Source organism: Canis aureus, chromosome 10, assembly GCF_053574225.1.
Source record: "Canis aureus isolate CA01 chromosome 10, VMU_Caureus_v.1.0, whole genome shotgun sequence".
In the NCBI taxonomy this organism is placed as follows: Eukaryota; Metazoa; Chordata; class Mammalia; order Carnivora; family Canidae; genus Canis; species Canis aureus.
Genome location: NC_135620.1, coordinates 40,093,704 through 40,114,539, shown reverse-complemented (window position 1 = coordinate 40,114,539; position 20,836 = coordinate 40,093,704). Strand labels below are relative to the sequence as shown.

General features: G+C 36.9%; 1 protein-coding gene across 4 annotated transcripts in view; it reads right to left on the bottom strand.

Annotated features, from left to right (window-relative positions):
* Positions 1-20,836, bottom strand: part of ADAMTSL1 (ADAMTS like 1) — an 873,417-nt gene that overhangs the window by 221,137 nt on the left and 631,444 nt on the right. For all 4 annotated transcript variants that reach the window (XM_077912089.1, XM_077912090.1, XM_077912093.1 and 1 more), the window contains 4 exons: positions 20,661-20,735; positions 17,209-17,366; positions 11,403-11,514; positions 7,264-7,402 (listed from right to left, as the gene is read on the bottom strand). In XM_077912089.1, coding sequence (XP_077768215.1) covers positions 7,264-7,402; positions 11,403-11,514; positions 17,209-17,366; positions 20,661-20,735 — 484 coding nt within the window. The remainder of the gene's footprint in view (positions 1-7,263; positions 7,403-11,402; positions 11,515-17,208; positions 17,367-20,660; positions 20,736-20,836) is intronic.

Below are 20,836 nucleotides of genomic sequence, written 5' to 3'. Positions count from 1 at the left end.
CTACTGAACTAGGTTATCATCTCAAAATCTTTCCTACTCTGATAATTTGGTGACTTCTTAAAGGACCGTGGGTTCCCCTAAGCAAGATGGGATCCAGCAAATGAGAAACTATTCTGTAAATAGGTCACAATTATTTTGTAAACCACAGCACCTACTAGGCAACATTCATTGACTTTTTGGAACCAGACCAAAAGAATCCTGTTTCATCATCCAGGACTTGAAAACATTTTAAGGCACAGATTCATTTTTTGCTATAAAACCACTGGAGAGTTGTTGATTATTTGACCCCATCTATTAATATTTCCTCACATTGATATTTCTGTGGTTAATATTTTTGATATAATTGATACTAATGAATGCAATTTCTGAACTGCTTTTAAGTAAGTGGGACTAATATTTCCTTGGGCTTTGTTTACTCTTCCTCTACTTTCCCGAAGTGATGGGTCACTGTTTGGATTGAGTAAACATCCGTATTTATGCTTATATAAAAGAGGCTTTCTTAACTTGAGTGTGTAGTCATTTTAAAGATGCAGAGGACCAAACATTGCATTGATGTGGTTGTCAGTTCTGTACTGGTTGTGGGGGTCTATGTTGGACTTAAATCAAATATTATGGGGTGCTAAAGGCATCATGAAGAACAAGGTATCCATGACATGAATTGATTGGGTCACTGAGTTTACATAGAAATGGAGGTAACTCTGGAACTAAAAGCACTTAGATTTACAACCCAGCTTTCTTTTGCACAATTTAATCTGGAGCAGATCCTTCAACCTCTTTAGTCCTCAGTTTATTTATCTGGAAATATAGATAATAATCTCTGTCCTGCTAACCTCCCAGGGATTATAAAACTGAGTTGAGATAATGGATGTAAAAGCACTTTATAACTTCATAAAGAAGTAAGGTTGGGCAAGTCATTTTATAGGTTTGGCTCTCAGTTTGATAATGATAGCTGACTTTTGTTGAGTGCTTGGCACTTTGCTGAGAGCTTTATGTGTATTATCTCATTTAATCCTTGCAGCTACTCTCTTACAGGAATATTATACTCATTTTACAAATGGCAAAACTTGAGTCTAGAGAAGCTAAGTAAAGCAGTTACTAGCTAGTAAGCCTAAATGATAGATTGAGGTTAAAATGGAAGAGATGATAATACCTCTTCCATTAACTCACAAGCTAATTAAGAGAATTGCATAAATAATTACACTTTTAAAATGTGTGAGATGTAATATAAAAAGTGATTATCGTTATTAGTAGTAATGAGCTGGTTTGGTAGAAGGATTGAATTGCCCCAATAACAGAGTGACAACTGATTATCTGATGATGATGATGATGATGATGATGATGATGATGTGTGTGTGTGTGTGTGGCATGACTGTAAACTTAGGAAGGGTATGATCATACATCCTAAGAAGAACCAGAACTCTGCTTTTTTTCCTTCTTATAGATAATAAATGAAAATGGACATGGGGTTTTATAGTAATCTTACTTATTGCTTACTCATTAGCTTCTCAGAGCAATGTATTCAAATGAGGTTGATTAAGAGGAAGTTGTTGCTTTTCTAAATCACTTACCTCTTATACCAAAATAAAAAGACTTCCAAGATTAGGAAAACATTTCATTATACTTTAATTGCTAATGAAGCAAGCATTTTCTAGTCCTTACTTTGAGTTCTCCTTTTTTAGAGACATGGCATTAATCCCATCTAAATTAAATGGCAATGTCTCCCAGTTGGTTATGTGGGGATTATTAGGCAACTGCACACTGCGATTTATGGAGATGCTAATTACCTTAATTTCTCATGGTTGTTGTATTTTAAAAATCTGATACATGTGATTTACTTTGATGAAGATATTTTTTAGGAATTTGTGTCTCTTTCTGTTAACAGCAAACTCTACTTCTAGGCTCATACAGAATTCTGGGGTCCCATCTTTTTCTTTCATGGAGGAGAAAGCTGGTTTCTGGAAACTTTAGCAATTTATCTCTGAGGTAACATCAATATTATCATAATCATGATCTTAGTCATAATAGCTATAGCAACTAACATTCTTGAGTGCTTATCATGTGTCCGACATTCTGCTAAGCTCTTTAAATGTATCAGGGCATTTACTCCTCATGATTACTTCTCATGATGACTCTGTGAGGCAAGTACTGTTATTTTCCTCACTTCACAGGATAAAAAACCGAGACTCATTGAGAACAAGGAACTGGCCAAAGGCTACTCAACTAGAACACAGCTGTAGGACTAGTACAACCAGATTCCCAAGCTGGCCTCTTTGCTCCAAAGCTCCCCTCCTAACCACCAGGCTGTACTGCCATTGAACTAGTTAGTCACCAAGTTAGTGTGACCAGGTTTTTCCATGCCTACTACACATAATGGCTCTCACGATGCAGGTTATTTGTTTCAAGTTGCATTAAGATTCAATCTGAGATTTTGTTCACAATTTGGATCACAGCCAGGGATGACTTAGGCAATTTTCTGTCAAATTAAATGGAGCTGGACAAAATCATCCACTGGAACTCACCAAGCCCTGCCGCTCCAGGCATACAAGTTTGGGCATTTGCTCAGGACTGTTGCTCTGAATTCCTTGAGGGAAGGGGGGAATCTGGATGCAGTTTTGGCTAGAAGAGGATTTGTTTGCTAATGATTGTGACCATGATAGTGTGATGAGTGAGAGCTTTTTTCACTTTTCCAACCCTTGCCAATTTAAGCCCCCTTCATTACTGCCTTGGAGGGAAAACTGGAGATTCATGCCAGAAAAAGTCTGCAAGGTGGTTCTCTGATCTTCTCACAAACAATGTCTTGCACAATTTCCCCCAGACAGCATTAACCGTCATTCCAGTCTCAGAGACTGAGATATATAAGGCCAAATGTAGCATAGTTTACATTTAAAGCTACTCTGGAAGTATTAGGTGCTTATTAGCTGAACTAAAACTATGCCTTTTTAGTTGTTGCTGAACCATAGGCATACATTTGGAGGCTTTCTTGCCACATGATGGATCTTACCCTTCACCTGAGAGGCAAAGATCATACAAAGCATTGCACAAACAACAGCGAAAAAGGGATCAAAAAAATTTCTCCGTGGTGTGAGACTGAAGTCATGATTATGGCATGGCAGGCATGAGAGAAGGTTTTACATTTTATTTTATTCTAAATGTTTTAGCTACAAGGGTGATAGGGTTAAATGAACACAGTGGAAAACCAATTAATCATGCAGTAGATCCCTGACTTATAGGAGGGGTATGCCTCTAAACTTCTGGGAGTGCCCAAGTGGGGACTGCCATCAGAACACTGGAGAGAGCATATGATGGGATTCGTGATGTCATAGCTCTGGGTCACCAATGAGAAACATTCTCAATTTTAGCTAAAAGCCATTAAATTTTTAACTTCACTTTCTCTTTCCTTCCATTATAAGTGTTAAGTTTTGGCTTCCTTTTCAAGCCCACTTTTGGCTAGGAAACAAAGTATTTTACCACTTCATAAAAATGACTGCATAAAAGACACCAGCAGAGAGCAACAGAAACTCTCTTGGGATGGAACTTCTGGCAGCCAGGTAGGCTGAAATGTTGGTCTACTAGTACAAGGGACTCATATTCTTGCCTCAGCAAAATGTCAAATTACTACATGTCATGGATATTCAGGCTTCGTTTAGAATAGTGGAAACCAAGAATGCTAAATCACTGAATTACAAGTGTCCATTGCTCACAGTATGATCTCATCTATATAGACTATAGACAAGACTAGAAAGAAATATAGCAAAATCATTAAACTGGTTACCTGTGGGCACTGGAGATTATTAGTGAGGTTTATTGTCTTCATTATAGGCTTTTAACTCATTGACATTTCTTAGTTAGCATTTAAGCATCAGAAAAAAAGGCCGAAAAAACATAAAAATTACTTTGAAGACATGAGCTAGATGCCAACAATCTCTCTAGCTTCAACGAACCAAACCACAACCATGTGAACCAGTGGGTCTTGTCAGTGAGTGAAATGACTAAATAATGTCATTTATTTCACTAGTTCAACTGTAAACATTTAGTTATTAGAAAGTAAATTAGTGCACACAATGAGGCTATTTTGGTAGGCAGAAAAAAATTGGATATCAAGGATTATGGAGAATGGTCACCACAGCCAGGTTATTCTGTTTGTTTTTGTTTTAGATGTGTAGCAATGACAGAATTCCTATTATCACAGAGAAACAGTTGGTAATGGTGGCAGTTTCTATAGCTCACCCTGCAATTTTAGGATGCTTATTTTTCAGTTATGTTGACATGTTGAAGAATTCAAGGATGAGGGCAAAGAGTAGTTACTTTGGTGATATAACATTTTTACAACTGTTACAACAATTCTTCCAATTTAACTGAGCCTGAATAAGTTAAAATTATTTTAATGTGTTTGAGTATATAAACTTCTAGTGAGTTATTGTTTAAAAACACTTCAAAATATATTAAATGAAATTCAGTGAAGCAACTCTGTGGAATAACAGGTTCTGTAGGCAAAGTCTGAAAACCACTAACTTAATGCAACAAACAACCCTCTCATCCCCAATTTGTGGGTGAGAAAACTGAGGTCCAGAAAGGTAAGATAATAAATCTAAGGCTACAGACTAATTATTTAGTGCACTTTTTGCTGCCCATGGTACTTCCCAGCCTTGACAGGCAATAAACTTAGCTATGTGAAAGGGAGTTTGCTTTCAAATAACATATAATAGGCCCCAAATCCTAGTCTCATACAGGTAAAGTAAACCAGTGTCTCAAGAGCTAGATGAAATAAGTTTCTTTTGGAATTCAAAAATATCTGACCCTTGGTACTAAGAACATCTACATTTCTCCCTTTAGGCGGTTTCTAATTTGGGATACAAAGGTGACAGTTTAATGTCATTGTGTCACTCCTGATTTTACAGGCAGTTAAATCTGTAGTCAGAAAGCCATTTCTTAAGGGTTTGCCTCTGCTATGTCTAATGGGAAGGCAGACCTTTGTTATATAGTACCTTCTTCTCTCAGACTATCACTTCTATTTTCTTTCTGAATTTAGAAAAGTTGCCTTGATTCCAGATATGCAAATAAGTGCAATGAATTTCCCAGTGATCCTGAAGTATCTTAACCTTGGAGCAGCAAATCTACATTTCCTAAAGCAGTTTCCTCTTAAATCTCTCCTACTAAGTCTTAATTTTTCCAGCTTTGTTTAATTACCTCTGCAATAAAAAAAAAAAAAAAAAAAACAGCTTCCTGACATTTGCCTCTTACTTTTTCTTTCTCTTTTTCTCCATTTTCTTTCTCTTTTTTTCCATTTTCTTTTTTTTTTTTCCTTAATAGCCACCTGTCCCAACATTTATACATGTGCTGTATTAGATGTTTTAAAATAACAAGGATGCAGACAAAGCATAAATTTCACAGGTGAACTTCTTTCATTAGAACATGGCCTTTTGCTTTTGGATAATATGAAATAGGCCACAAATATTACTCCAACAGAGAAGATAGATAAAAATCAGAAGCCAGAAAAAAAAAATTGAGTAAATTATCAACATTTTCTTAAAATTGTTAACAAAATGCTTTTGTCTCACAAATGTCTTCCATGGCCATCTCTTTATGGAAGCTTATTCCCCAATTGTGGGAATGAATCCCTCATTTCTCATAGAAATTCACACATAAGTTTTCATGAAAGCATGTAAAGACTTTCAAAGTCTTCCTCCAGCTGAGCGGACCTGTCTGAATTAGGATAACTATGCTTTTCACACACTAGTCTTCTGGTATGGATATAAAGATGTATAATAAGTAAATTAAAAATAGTGTTGAATCGCATTGATTATAATTATCTTGGCTAAAAATGCTTCACACTCTTAATATTTTTGAAATTAAAAAAAGTCCAAGCAAAATTTTAATACCTTATTCAGTTTTTATTCCATATCCAATTTTCAATACATAATTTTCTGGTGTAATAGGAACCTAAATTAAACTTCACCTAAATTATATAATTATAAAATATTGATTCTTTGTGTCTTTAATGAAAATTTGTTTAAGTTCATTTTATGAGCTAAGTATATGAAATAGGCAATATTGCATCACAAGTAGAATTTAGAATTCATGAATGTGAGACAGAGTACAAGAAAATACATTTTAGAAAGTTATCAGCAGAAAACAAAAACTTCAAAAAGAGCAATTTTCATGCACATTGCTCATGTACTATTTCAACTATTTAAATTTGGATTTTATGTTTATATAATTACTAAACTATGATTTAAAAATAATATTGAGGTGCTTCTCAGAAATCCAAGGAGATTGGGAAAGGATTTTTTTTTAATCTTTTGCTGTTCATGATTAGTTTATAGAAGAAGAATTTTTTGTATCTTCTCTCATATGTTGAGGATAAGGAAGCTAGTAAAGAGATTTACCAGGAAGTGTTGCAACTACAAAGGCAAATGTCCTACCATGAACAGAGACTGCTGACCTGTACTTTTATGACTACTCATCATCTGAGATATTTGTCAGTCTAATTCTCTTCTTTAAAAGATTTTATTTATTCATTTATGAGAGACACACAGAGAGAGGCAGAGACACAGGCAGAGGGAGAAGCAGGCTCCCTATGAGGAGTACAATGTGGGACTTGATCCCAGGACTCTGGGACCATGACCTGAGCCAAAGGCAGATGCTCAATCACTGAGCCATGCAGGTGCCCCATCAGTATGATTCTTAAATCTAACTGAGGGCCAATCATGGTTTCCAAAAAGCAACAATAATGAAAGTGTCAAGTGTCTCTTTAAAGTTCCAAATTTAAAAAGATCTTTTAGAAAAATTTGACCATTGACAATAAGTTCTGCTTTCTCTTTAACAAAGGCTAAGTGTGTTAAAATTAGAACTGTTCTAAGTTTCAATTGTAGTTGTTGACCACTCCTGGCTAAAAATGGGTCAGTTGTGATCCTTAAATATGGTCTACTCTGATCATGTCACTGATCAAGGACAGAGTCAAATGGAAAGGATCTTGAGAACATTGTGCCATCGCATGGCCCGGACCTTGTTAAGGAGAGTTAGAAGTACCAGAAGAAAAAGAAATCAGAAGAGAAAATAACTCTGAAGGGTGCTCCACAAGGGGAAAATCTGTAGACCTTGAGAGGGCATCATATAGCTTCAAGAGCAAGGAGCATGGGTACCAAAATGGATGATTAGGAATGGACACTGGACAACAATACTTATTTTTAATTGAAAAATTTAAGAAGCTTGGTTGGAACTCAATTTATGTTTATGATAAATAAACTGGTAAATCTGACTGACCTGGCTGGACAAGGATCCAAGTTGCACTCTTGAAGTTTGGGTTTGGGTTTGATGTTCTCCGGGTAATAGTGACAGTATTGATCAGCAACCACACGATTGCTCCGAAGATCGTAACACTCAGCCGATGTCAGCTGGTAACCTGCAGTGGCAAACCATCCAGGCAAGTTTAAAATGCACATACCACCGTCAAATATAATGCAATATATTTCATTATGCTTTTTGGCCATCCCACATTAATGGAAATTCTTCCCCAACACCTCAGTAATTTCTAGGACAAAAGACAGATAAATGGAAGGCCCATTAAGTTTTACAGACCTCAAATATTATTTTTCCACTCTTATTTTATTTTATTTTATTTTATTTTATTTTATTTTATTTTTTATAGTTTTTTTTTTTAAGACTTTATTTATTCATGAGAGACACACAGAGAGAAGCAGAGAGAGAGAGAGAGAGGCAGAGACACAGGCAGAGGGAGAAGCAGGCTCCATGCAGGAAGCCTGACATGGGACTCCATCCCGGGACTCCAGGATCACACCCTGGGCCGAAGGCAGGCGCTTAACTGCTGAGCCACCCAGGGATCCCCTCCACTCATATTTTAATAATTAAATTATACTATAAGGTTTGAACCACAGAATGGCAGAGCTGGGTGACTAAGACTGTGCTGTAAGTACTATTCTTATTAATTTGCTTTGTATAACCTAAAAGTATAACTCCGATTTCTGTATCCAAAAAAGATGATCAGTATTTATTTGCCAACCATCTCATGCAAGGATGTAAAATTGCCTCCCTTGTATCTAGGGCAAATAAACTCCCAAATCAATCAATAAAATGAACTAAACCCTAATACTGCTCCCCTGGATGAATGGGGGACAATGGAATGCAGCATAAGATCAGGTCTTGCCAGCTGCCTAGGAACATTATTTTTGTCTAAATTAAACCTGAGTTGGTTAGGCTGAGTAAATGGAGAATGAAGATCCTAACAGTAGCCACTAAGGATCCCTCCAGAACAACAACAACGACAACAACAACACTCCTCTAATGTTCAATTTCTGCTTCACCTAACATCCTTTGTCATTGCTCCTTAAGTCTCTAGCCGATATTTTTGTTTCTGTGCACACATTTCCACTGTTTAGAGAGTTCTTTTAAAAAATAGCATTGCTGAGGACCAAGTCCCACTCATAATGTGTTGTATCTTTCCCATCTGCCTTTCCTGTCCTGTGCATTTTTGGTGAGGTGGTGATGAAGACAGAGATTCTTAGTGTGAAAAATAAATGCACATTGAGAATTTTTTTATTTTAACTTTGGCTTTTATATCATTCTAACCCTAACCAACTTCCAAAATACATTCTCCCTGGCAGGTGGTTGAATATTGCTATTGCTAGATATGGTTAGAAAGTTAGAGTTAGAGTAATTAAAAGACTTGCAAAAGGTTTTAGGAAATCAGAAGGAGGCTTATAAACCAGATTTCCTGGCTTGAGGCTGTGTTCTCAGACCACCCGCAAAAGTTAATTGTTCATTAAAGACCTAAAAAAAGACCTTTTAACAATTTTACTGTAAAGATGAAAAGCATGGAAACTAAGAGGTAAGAACACATGTTCCATTAAGTTTTTTATTTTATAAGAAAATCAAAGAGAAAAATGACATTTTAAATAAGTAAATATACTTTTATTTTTCGATTATACTATACTCTAAAGCAGATAATGTTATGATAAACTAATCATTTTATAATTCAAAATTGTAATTTATAATTTCCATAAAATAATTTCTTTTTTTTTTTTTAGATTTTATTTATTTATTCATGAGACACACACACACACACACACACAGAGTCAGAGACACAGGCAGAGGGAGAAGCAGGCTCCATGCAGGGGGCCTGATGTGGGACTCGACCCCAGGTCTCCAGGATCACGCCCTGGGTTGAAGGTGGCACTAAACCGCTGGGCGCTAAACAGCTGGGCCACCGGGGCTGCCCTCCATATAATAATTTCTACTCAAGGACAGAATTCTATAGTAGTAGTATTTACTACTAAATATTAAATATTTATTAATGTGGGCATAGGTGATAAGTAAATTATATAACAGATTATGTTTTTTAAAAATCATAATTTGTCAGCTTACAAAGGTTGTTGTCAAGCTATCCAAGAGTGTGTGAAATGAATTTAGAACAAAAATGATATAAATGACCAAAATGGTCAGATAATTGTGTTTTCAAACATTTCACAAAGAAATTGGAATAGCAATTGTTTGTTCACACTTAGCAAAATGGCCAAGCCATTGAATGTGGAACTAGAAACATAAGGAGGAACTTAGAGATCATTTTTTCATTAATATTTTCAAACTGTGGTCCACAAAGTGGGAGGAAGGCTGGTTTCCACATTGCTCATATCTCTATTCTGAGCAATACTCCTTTTATCTGGACTTCCTAGTAAGATTTCCTTTAAAGAAAGGGTTTGATTGCTCAAAACATTTGAAGACCACTAATGCTTCCACTTCTTCACTCAGATGTGAGGAAAATAAGACTGAGAAGGTTTGGATATATATGAATCCAACATTAGTTGCCTTACTATATAGCAAAGCATCATCAAGATTACTGAAATTATACTCCAAAAGCAGCTCTATGTAAAACTAGCATACAGGGCATAATACTGAATTGTTACTTCTCACAAAATACAGTTTTCATTTAAAAGAAAAGAAGAAAAGTAATTATTTGCTTGGATTTCTTTCTTTGAAACGATTTCTTATGCTAGTCATTAATAGCTGTATCAAAGCAACATATTCTCACGAAACATCAGAGTAATTGGCATTTTATCTTTAAACAAAGTAATTTTCTCTTCAGGACGGATACAGCAAATAGAAACAATATTTTGTTGAAATGCTGAAAATGTTGAATTAATAGTTATTTAACAACCAAGTAAAAGCACTTGAAGGTATTTTTGACTAACTGCTTTTAAGCTAAAATCTAACACTACTCTATAGAATCTCATTTTCAGTGGCTTGTTCACGTTATGCAGATGAAGATGAATTATTTCATATGTTCTTATGGTTTAAAAAATTAATAGATGATAATTTGTCTCATTTTGAGGTGCCATCTTCCTTTTCTCTTGTCAAAATAATCTAGTAATAACCATGTGGATTAGTTATTTAACACCATCCAATTATCAGGCTTCTATGCAGGTGAAGCCAGCATTTATTTAATGTGCTAGTTTTTAAAGGAACATACATACAATTTTATGCTCATTAAATCAGCAAAATTAAACAATTCTTATAATCTGCAAATACTGGTTCAGTTGGCAATGAACTATTCATACACTGCTTATTACATTCTGGAAAGAATTTTGGTAATATATGCCAATAGCCACAAAAATTCTGAAACTCACTCTTGAGAATTTATTCCAAGGAAATAATTTGAAAGGAGAAAAATACTTAGGTATTAAGTTCTTCATTACATTATAATAGAAAAGTTTAAATGAACTAAATCTTCCATAGGGATATGGCTAAATAAATTATAAAATTATTTAAAGCAATTATTATGTAACCATTGTAATTATTAAAGAAAATGGGGGAAAATATCTTTCCCATGTTCTGCTGTCCATGTTGCCGATGTAATGGAGCAGAGATAGGAATTTGTTTGGTGACTTTTCAGGAAAGATGTGTTTTAATGAATAAAGAAGTCACGTGGCCTTCCATTTACTGCTCAGATGATGGGATAGAACTTCACAATAACTGAGTCTAAGTTTACAGTGGAGGGGCTTTTTTTTTTTTTTTTGTAATAAAGTATTTCCTTTAACTAAATTATTTTCTGATTCTTTTTGGACACATCATGCTTAATAGGCCTGACAAACACTCTCCACTTGACTTCTGAATAGGTAAGTTCTCTTCAACCAGGTGGGAGTAGTTTATTCTCAAAGGAACAGAATAGAGTCAAGACGGTTTCCATTAATGAGACTGAACAGACAGAAAACATTCATGGGGATTCTAGACTGAGGTGTAGGAAGGCTTCAAGATTTGGCCCCTTTGAAAATCAAGAACCTGACCCATCACAGCACTAAATTTCTTCCATGCTGAAGGTACTACTTTCATAAAAGCTAAGTCTTCCTTCACAGAAGCCAACAGTCCATAGGGTAAGTGAACACCATTACCTCCTCCACAGGTTGCTGAGCAAGGAAAGAAATCTGTCTCCCTCCATCGGTGGATGATTGGCTGATAGAAGATGAACTGGACTGTGCTGTCAGTGGGCCCTGAGTTGTGGATCTGCAGGAGATAAAAGAGAGAAACTCAAAAACAACAACAACAACAACAAAAACAAAAACAACCAAAAAACAAAGAGAGAAACTGGTATGACAGGGAGGTGCTTTCTTGGTCTCCTGCAACTTTGGAAAGAATGCACAGTGGTATTCATGTTTTTAGAAGATGCATGAAGAACTGTCCTGGGAGAAAAATGGGCATAGCAAATATCATTGATCTTCCCCATCAACCATACACCATCATGACCATCACTTTTCAGTTCTGTTCTCACAGAAGAAGGGATCTCAGTGTCTTTACTTAGGAGTCTAGTAGGATCATTTTCCAGGCCACTTACTCCTTTTCCCTCTTTTATTTCTAACTTCTCTGGTATATAATAGGAAAAATTATGTGGATTTTTATATATATGTATATGGATTTTTTCTTTATTATTTATTTATTATATTTTAGTTATTTATTGAGAGAGAGAGAGAGCACAAGCAGGGGGAGGGACAGGGAGAAGGAGAGGAAGAAGCATGCTTCTTGCTCAGCAGGGAGCTGGATCTCAGGACCCTGGGATCATGACCTGAGCTGAAGGTAGATGCTCAACCAACTGAGTCACCGAGGAGCCCCTGTATGTGGATTTTTAAATGTAGGTTCAGAAATAGACAATTGGTTCTAAGAAAATTATAAATGGCATACGCTGCAAAAAAGGAAAGATCCTGTCTTCAATTAAGAAAAAAAGAATTAGGGATCCCTGGGTGGCGCAGCGGTTTGGCGCCTGCCTTTGGCCCAGGGCGCGATCCTGGAGACCCGGGATCGAATCCCACGTCGGGCTCCCGGTGCATGGAGCCTGCTTCTCCCTCTGCCTGTGTCTCTGCCTCTCTCTCTCTCTCTGTGACTATCATGAATAAATAAATAAAATCTTTAAAAAAAAAAAAAAAAAAGAAAAAAAAAAAAAAAAAGAAAAAAAGAATTAAAGAATTAAATGGCTCTGCCCACTCAGACATGGTGTTTCCTGGCAGTTTAGTGATTCATACATTTTAATGTGCAGAATTACCAATTGGAAGCTTGCTAAAATGCAAATTCCTGGGCTCCTGCAATGCAAGAGCAATGCAAACATTGATAGTCCAAGTACCAAACTTTGAAAAATACCAACTTATTCTATAAAAGCAAGTACTTGGAATACAACAAGTCTTTATGGAAATTACAACTCCTTTGTGTTTTAAGAGAGGGGAAGTGAGGCAATAATCCTTTAATAGTTCTTAAAAGTACAAGGTTGTGAAAACATACTCAATCTAAAAGAGAAGATGAAAATACCCAAACAGGAGCAATGCCTTGATTTCACAAAGACAGAATGACATGTCATATAGCACTGAGACAACTGGACAAGGCTTGGACTATTTATTATACTAACAGAAGTTCCATGAACAACCAAGAGGGCTACCTCTTACTCCAAGACAGTAGGGGAGTATCAGCGCATAATGCGGTCTAAGTTTTTGTTAACATTTTCAAGCCTAACTGTGGTCCCAACTGCCCTCTACCTAGGATATACTGATGGATTTGGCCTTCGGATTTTTTTTTTTTTTTTTAAAGACAGCCTATTTTTCTGCTACTGAGTGTAACAACTGGATTAAACATCTAGGAGCACTGGAACACAGGGAGTAAGTGTTAAACTGCAGGCCAGTTTTGGACTTTGGATGAAAATACTGGAAATGTGCCTCAGATAATCTGCAAGAGCTGGAAAAGGAGAAAGAAGAAGGAGAGAGAACTATAGAATATCTTGTATTATGCTGGGATTCTGATCCATGGAACATCAAGATCTTTCCTAATTAGAATAAACGGTGATACAATCCCCTACTTTAAAGCAAAAACAGCTGAAGCAATACAGTGTCTTTCACAAAAGGGGAGCATAGCCTACAGATTAATATTTTTCAATCCTATGTGTCAGATACAGGATACCTAATTGCTTGCTCAGGGATGTAGTATTAATCACATTCTTTGTAAAGGTTTTTTTTTTTTTTTAAGCTTACAAAAGCCTATAGCTCTCTTGGGATGTGTGGTTTCCATGCTGGAAAGGTATTAGAAGAAGACTTTCATTTGAACACTAGCTCCATGAAAAAATAAAAAGACCAGAAGATTTATTTAGGCTTAGAGAGATAGATTCCTTTGCACAGGTCCCTTTTGGGGACCTTGAAATCAGACTAAGTCCTAGGAAAGTGGAGGAAAAAACAAAAAATGAGGAGGATATAACATCAAAATCCTTGGAGAAACTTTGTTCTAGAATATCTGTACAGTGTCTGGGCTTAGTTTTTGATCATTTAAAAAAGGAAAAAGATGGAACAGTTCAAATTTTCAGCTTGCTAGAAGTTAATGGTAAAAGCACCTTATGCTCTGAGAATAAGGAATGCGTGTCAAGAAGTTTTAGTGTTAAGAGGAAGTGTTTGTAAATACTATGTTGAAGAGAAAAAAAAGGAGCTTAGAAAGAATATTGCTCTAAAGAATCCAATGAAATTGATGTACAATGACCATGAATGCTGAGATTGTATGCCTAAATTTGAAAAGAGATTAGAAATGAACAGTGATATTGTTATTTCAAATAGATAAAAACAGTCATGATGTAGCCAAACTTCTGACCACATAATCTCATTTGATTCTTTCTACACTGATAATATTCCTGGGTCTCTCTTCCCTATAGGCACCTTCTTTTAATAGCAGCCAACAATCACCACAAAAACCAGCACTTAATACATTTCTACTGTTTGCAGGGTACATGTTATTTCTAAGAAATCTAATCTTAGAATTACTCTGTATTATCTCCCACATTTACATTACAACGACAGATATAAGTCTCAGAGAGATTAAGTGACTTGCTCAGGGTTGCACAGCAAAGGAATAGCAGAGCTGGGATTTGAATTCAGGTCTGCAGTGGCTTGAAAGCTGCCATTCTTTTCATGATTCCAAGTAATTCTGTTAGTGTTGTGAAGACAAAGGTATTTATCTGTAGTAGAGGCCTTTTACTGCTCTTCTCTGTATCTTCTTAATTTTTCATTTTAAAGTAGGAAAACTGTTTAAAATACAGGAGCCAACCTGATGTTCAACTTTGATGGCCTTTGTTGCTTACAGAGATGAGCTGCCATGTTCCTTGTTTCTGGATTTATTAATTCTGGGTGCCTGGGACCTTTGTTATCATTAGCGCTGGAGCTTTATACACCCTAAATCCTCAGACATCAGGTTCTTGTTCTCAAGAGTATGTTGAAAGCTTCAGTTTGACACACTCGAATTTAGTTTTAGGGAGCTAAACACATCTGGCATATGTAATTTTTGCTTCCTTAAGTTAATAAGGAAAAAGAATGTTCTGAAACAAGTTTTTCTTCCTATAATTACAATGATTCAGTGTTTCTAATTTAATATAAGGACTTCTCACACTGAAAAGAAAAGAGAAGACAAAAACTGGTCACTTTGCATAGCAACTGATTGCACTGTCATGATAGAGCCACGGGGCAGGGCAAATGTGTGTGTGGGTAATGGATGAACATTAGGTCCATGCAAAATCACAAGAATCAAGGAGGCATTTCAATTGCATGAAAGATATCAAGTAGCGCCTGCCTTTGGCCCAGGGCGCGATCCTGGAGACCTGGGATCAGATCCCTCATCGGGCTCCCGGTGCATGGAGCCTGCTTCTCCCTCTGCCTGTGTCTCTGCCTCTCTCTCTCTCTCTCTCTCTGTGTGTGACTATCATAAATAAATAAAAATTTTAAAAAATGTTAAAAAAAAAAAGATATCAAGTACACAAAGTGATCTCCCAGTTGATGCACTACGAAATGCCAATCTTTTTCTTCTTGATTGGGAAAAGGATAATTTGTGAGCCTTAGCTGTTCTTTTCTCTCACTGATGTTGTAGAAACTTTTGCCTCAGACAAGCAGGCATGGGATTGGTAGTCAGGAGGTGTCCTACGTTCCTTGGCTGCTGAATGATGCACAGAATGATGCTCCAGCCTGTTCAGAACAACATATGAACACATTATCTGTGCCTAATACTCTAGTTGATGCAAATGGAAATCACAACCGTTCTACTACTTTGGTGCTTAGGTACTCATTAGTTACTTTTCTCTATGATGTTCTAGATGCTCTAGAGTTCTAGAATGGGCACAAACTGAATAGCTATAGCTATACCTTAGCTGCTTTCAAAAGTAGAGCTAAGCTGGCAGTTCTAGTGAAGGCTGGACCATGACTGAAAAAAGATCCTCTTGTGGCTCAGAAAGTCATTTTCTTTCATTGGGCTGCAGTCTTGGAAGGATGCACATCACATGATCAGGAAAAAAATACAAAGGCCTAATTTAAGATAGTGGAGGCAAGAAGGGACAATAAAAAATGGCCCTAAGATGGCATGAAGGTAGAACTGACAAAGTTTAACAACTATCTAGGGGTGAATAGGAGTACAGGAAATCGGTGTGAATCAAAGCTTTCTGATGTGGCCAGGTCAATAGCATATTATTCCACAAGATAGGAAATGAAGAAGATTTTGTAGGTGTCTGAGGCTAGAAAGTCCAGTTTGGGACACATTGTGCTGGTTGTGCGTATGGGATATCCAAGTGGTGATGTGCAGAAGGCAGCTAGATGTATGAAATGCATTGGCAATGCTGTCAACTCCTGACATGTGAATAATATTACTTGAATTCTAATCTATATATTCAGTATGTATAAGAGTTGCAACTCTAGGGAACTCTTTGCAGCTCTAGGGAAATGAATACAAATGGTTTATTCAGCAGCCCTTGAAGGGTTTAAAAAAATAAAGACATCTCTCAGTATTGTACTGGTTTGCAATATTTAAATGAAATGATTTAACCACCTATAGCATCATTTCTATTGTGAGCTCTCTCTGCTGGTTTGTAGCTTCTTGTTCATATGAATGTGGCTGGCATCTGGACTGGATTAAAAAGAACTACCATGCAGATGGAGACAGAGAACAGTGTTCTGGAACCCTTCTTCCATCCAACCTCACTGTCGATCCCATTTTCCTATACGCATTCTTACTTCCAGCTGCCATGGGGTCATTGAGTCTTAGCTTAAATCAAATGTCCTCTGGCTCCAGGTCCCATGATGAAAAATTTATGGAGTCCTGGACACATTACAAGTTTTACAGCTTTACAGCTGAAATCCTTCAGGTCCTTCTGACCTACTGAAGGAAAAAATATGTTTTATTTGATTGTGATTCCCAAACATTCTTCTAGTGTGTACATTTCTCCTACAGAATGTATATGTTGCTTCCAGCAGTGTGTTTTATATTACCTTGAAGAGCAGGGAAGCTCTGATAGGAAACAACTTAGTGTTGTTACCAGGACAAGAGAAAACAGAACTTGCAATTAGAAGTATAACCGAGTGTATGGATCATTCGTTTGTTTTTCTTTTTGACTGAGAACACCTTATATGGGTCAATGACTATATCTTAACTTGTTTTAAAAACAATTTATATCCTCCAACTAATGATGTGTTAGTCTTTGAGTCTTTTTATTAAATGATATATACACACACATAACGATTTTCTTAGGACTTAAAAATATCATATGTTCTTGAAAAGTCCAGGATGTACCTCAACATCCTTGAATTAAACATTTCCAAATCTATGCCCAAGCCCTAAGTCTCAGTCTCTCTCTCTCTTTCCAGGAGATCATAAGTGACAGTTTGGATATGGCTCGAAAACAAGGTACCCAAAGGCACTTACCTTGACAATGAAATCTGCTGTGAGGGGTCCAGTCATTCTCAGTATCTCTTTGTCTGGAAATTTCTGGAAGTCCACACTAGAATTGTCCACAAGAAAGGTTCCTGTCGAGCTGAGAGTGTTTTCACCTTTAGCTCCCTGCAGAGTTTTGGTTTCCAGATCTACACAACCAAACACATGTAAAGGAGAGAAAGATGTTCCCAGGGCTACCAAAGCCCACATACAAGCACATTTCATAAAACGGTCTACAGCTGTGTAAGGGAGAAGTATTGTCCTTTATACTGTTGACACAGTTGAAATTGTGATATAAACAAAATTTATGGGCACCTCTGGATCACAAAGAGTTTATGTTGCCCATGAAATTATTTTAAAACTCATTAGCCAAGCATTCAAGGCTCCTGGTCAAAAAATCTTCGACTCCCTGATGGCCTCATTTGGGTATCCCACTTTCCCATAATCCTATTCCTTTAACTAAACTATCTCCAATATCTATCTTATTGATTTCAGCCTCTATGGCTCTCCATCTAGAATAGAATACTCTCTAGTTTTCTTTTGGATCTGTCAGATCCAGGGTGCTTCTCCAATTTTCCCTCAGCAGTGTGACTTTATATTCATGCATTACCTTGTGTGTATTTGTACTATCTGGCTTCTTACTGTGTGTCTGTGGCTCTCAATGAAGAAATGATAGTAACGAGGACAAGGAAGTCACTTCTTTTTAGCTCTCTTTTAAAATCTTGCAGGGTACCTAATACAGTATTATGTACATATATGATATTTTGTAAGTGCTTAAGAGAGAAAGAAGAACTTCTTGATTCCTGGAGCATTCTGATCTCAATTTGGCCAATGACAAAGGCGATGAAACATCTTTTGTTATAGGAAATCATAGCAAGCAGGAGGTGATGGTAATTATGTCGTGTATCTCAGAGCAGATAAAATTCTCATGTGATTGAGAAACCATTTAGAATAACTCCCCACAGTTGGAAGAGAGATAGACTAGGTCTAATGGCTTCTAAAACTTGCATAAGCACCCTTAGTTTTGCAGTGGTTCTTTAGCAGAAGGACAGAGTGCCAGGTGAGGCTCTGGGTCTCCTATCCCACATTCAATCTGAATCACTCTCCTTTACCACATTTTACAAATTGGGGTTCTGGGACAATTTTAGGACCTCTGGAGGTACTCAAGCACCCATACTAAGTTATTCTAAGTGTTGTCTACTCCAGGTTGGAATACCAACAGGTGAAGCATATTAGTGTCCAATGAAATGGCCACGACCCTCAGACGAAGTCTGTGTGGACTTTTTTCTGGAATGGGTCAGGCTCCATCCCCCTGGCCCTGAGTCCAGAGCTCCTCACAGAAGGACATAAGGCTCATAAGGGAGAACTGGAAGGAAACCACAGCAGTTGTCATCAGGGGAAAGTCAACAGCATGGGCTCTTCTTCTTCTAGCCTTCATTCCTCAAGCTGCCTTCTGTGTATGTGTACTAGTTTGTAGATATATCCCCAACACATAAACCAACTTGGTTTTGGAAAAATCCTGAGGGTCTAAGTCTGATCTGAGCATCTGATTCAATTTTGTCACCAAGCCTCATAGCTTCTGATTGAAGATAAGCTGCAGCTGGACCAGACTGGTCTTGTTCTGGTTTGGCCCTAAACATTTCAGGTTAGTCCCATATCAGACCAGCTTCTGGGAGTTAAGTGGAAAGGATGGCAAGAGAAACAGGATGTCATTTTATTCACATATTAATTTCATATTATATATTACATTGTATTCCACATACACAAACAAAACCAAAAGTTCCTAAGCTACATATATGTTGTCAACAGTATGTCTGTTGTGAAAAAAAAAAAAAGCAAGTTCCATTTTGCTTTCCATCATTGATAAATATCATCTGCCACTTCATCCATTGAATTCTTGGGACAATTAAACCAAAATGAGGCTCATTCTTTAGCCTCTTTGTGATCACATAATTAGGAAAACTAGGAGACTCAGACATTTATAAAAATCAATTCTTCTTCAATCTATTCCTTTGGGTTCCTTCTTCTGCAATGAGGAGTCAGTACCCTGATCTCTGCCTGGATGTTTTATTCTGAGCAGGCCTGTCACTGCTCAGAAAAATACTGTTTTTGAGTAGGGTTGTTATATGAGCAGTTACCTCTGTCTAATCCTCCAGGGGAAAAGCAAATCATTTGAGTAGTGATAGTGTACACACATACATCATCCCTTGACATGTGAACACTATATTTTGGGGGGTTGTTTAGGGTTAGAAAAGAACTTGGATCCATATAAGGTGCCTTACCAGCATCTTCTGGCTTTGCCTGAACTGTACCTTACTTATTCCTTTCTTTCACATGACCCCTCAAATCCCGCCTCTCCCATGAAACGTATTTATTTTTATTTTTAGAAAGACTATAGCAGGCTATCTGAACTTTCACAGGCTCCAATTTATCTTCCTCTTGTTTGTCTTTCTGGAACTATTTCATTTATAATCCAATTGCCAAAAGATAATGCTTGCTACCTAAATTGGTTTCATAGGCATGTGTGTGGGAGGAGAGAAAGAACAGAAGATGATAGATGGTTCTTTAGGAATCCAGGAACAGTCACAGTGGAGGAGATCCGAAATGCTCAAGGGATCAGCTGAAATGAACTCTTTCAGTGGAACTGAATTTTGTAGAAAATACAATGTATCCTCTTATACCCCTTCCCTGGTTTACAGCCTATAATTTTCTGCTGGTAATTTACAGGTCTACATCTAAACAATACTAAATGCTAAAAATAAAAAAGGAAAGATGTGGCTGTGTACTACAGCCTTGGCATGACTGAAGATATCAATTCTTTCTAAATTCTAGTGGGGCCATGCTCCCATTTGATCTTTGGGGTTTCAATCCTTAACCCTGAGATATTAGGGTTTTAATCCTTAACCGAATTTTCAATATATAAGGGCTTTGTATTGTCTTTAATACATGGGATGTTTAATTATACCGCCATGGTTTTCTTTAAATCCATGGTTAAGGTTGTTTGGTGCTTCTGTGCTCCACTGAATTGATAAAATAATGCAATAAAAGAATAGGAAGAAAGAAAGAATGAAGGACAGGGAGGGAAGGCTGGAAGGAAGAAAGAAAAAAAGAGATGCAAAGCAAGAAAAAGACAGATTATTGGAGAGGAAGAAGAGAGAGAATGAGAAATAATAGACACAAAAGCATAAACATATGCTTAACTCATGAAAAACCTATTGGGAGCATCTATTTTGTATTTTTCAGGATGAGTGTGGTTAGAGATAATTACCCTGAGGTTTTTGCTATCTCATCAGGCAGCCAAAAGATAAACAGAAGCACTCAAAATATCATGCTATGACAGAGTAAAAAGATTTGCACTTCTGTATTTGAATCTCTTCTGGGAACAAAAAATAATAATGACTAAAATTCCCAATACCCAAAGGAAAACAACTGAGTTTACTCACACAAGTGATCAGGTCCTTTTAAGACAAGGCGAATATGTCTACTTCCATAGGGAATAGCAACCACAGTATCATCCACTAGAAAGAAACAAGGCGGTATCTTAAAATCACATAATTTGATACAAAATTATTGATTGGTTCCTATGTAAAGGCACTGACTTCTAGACTTCCTCAAATGA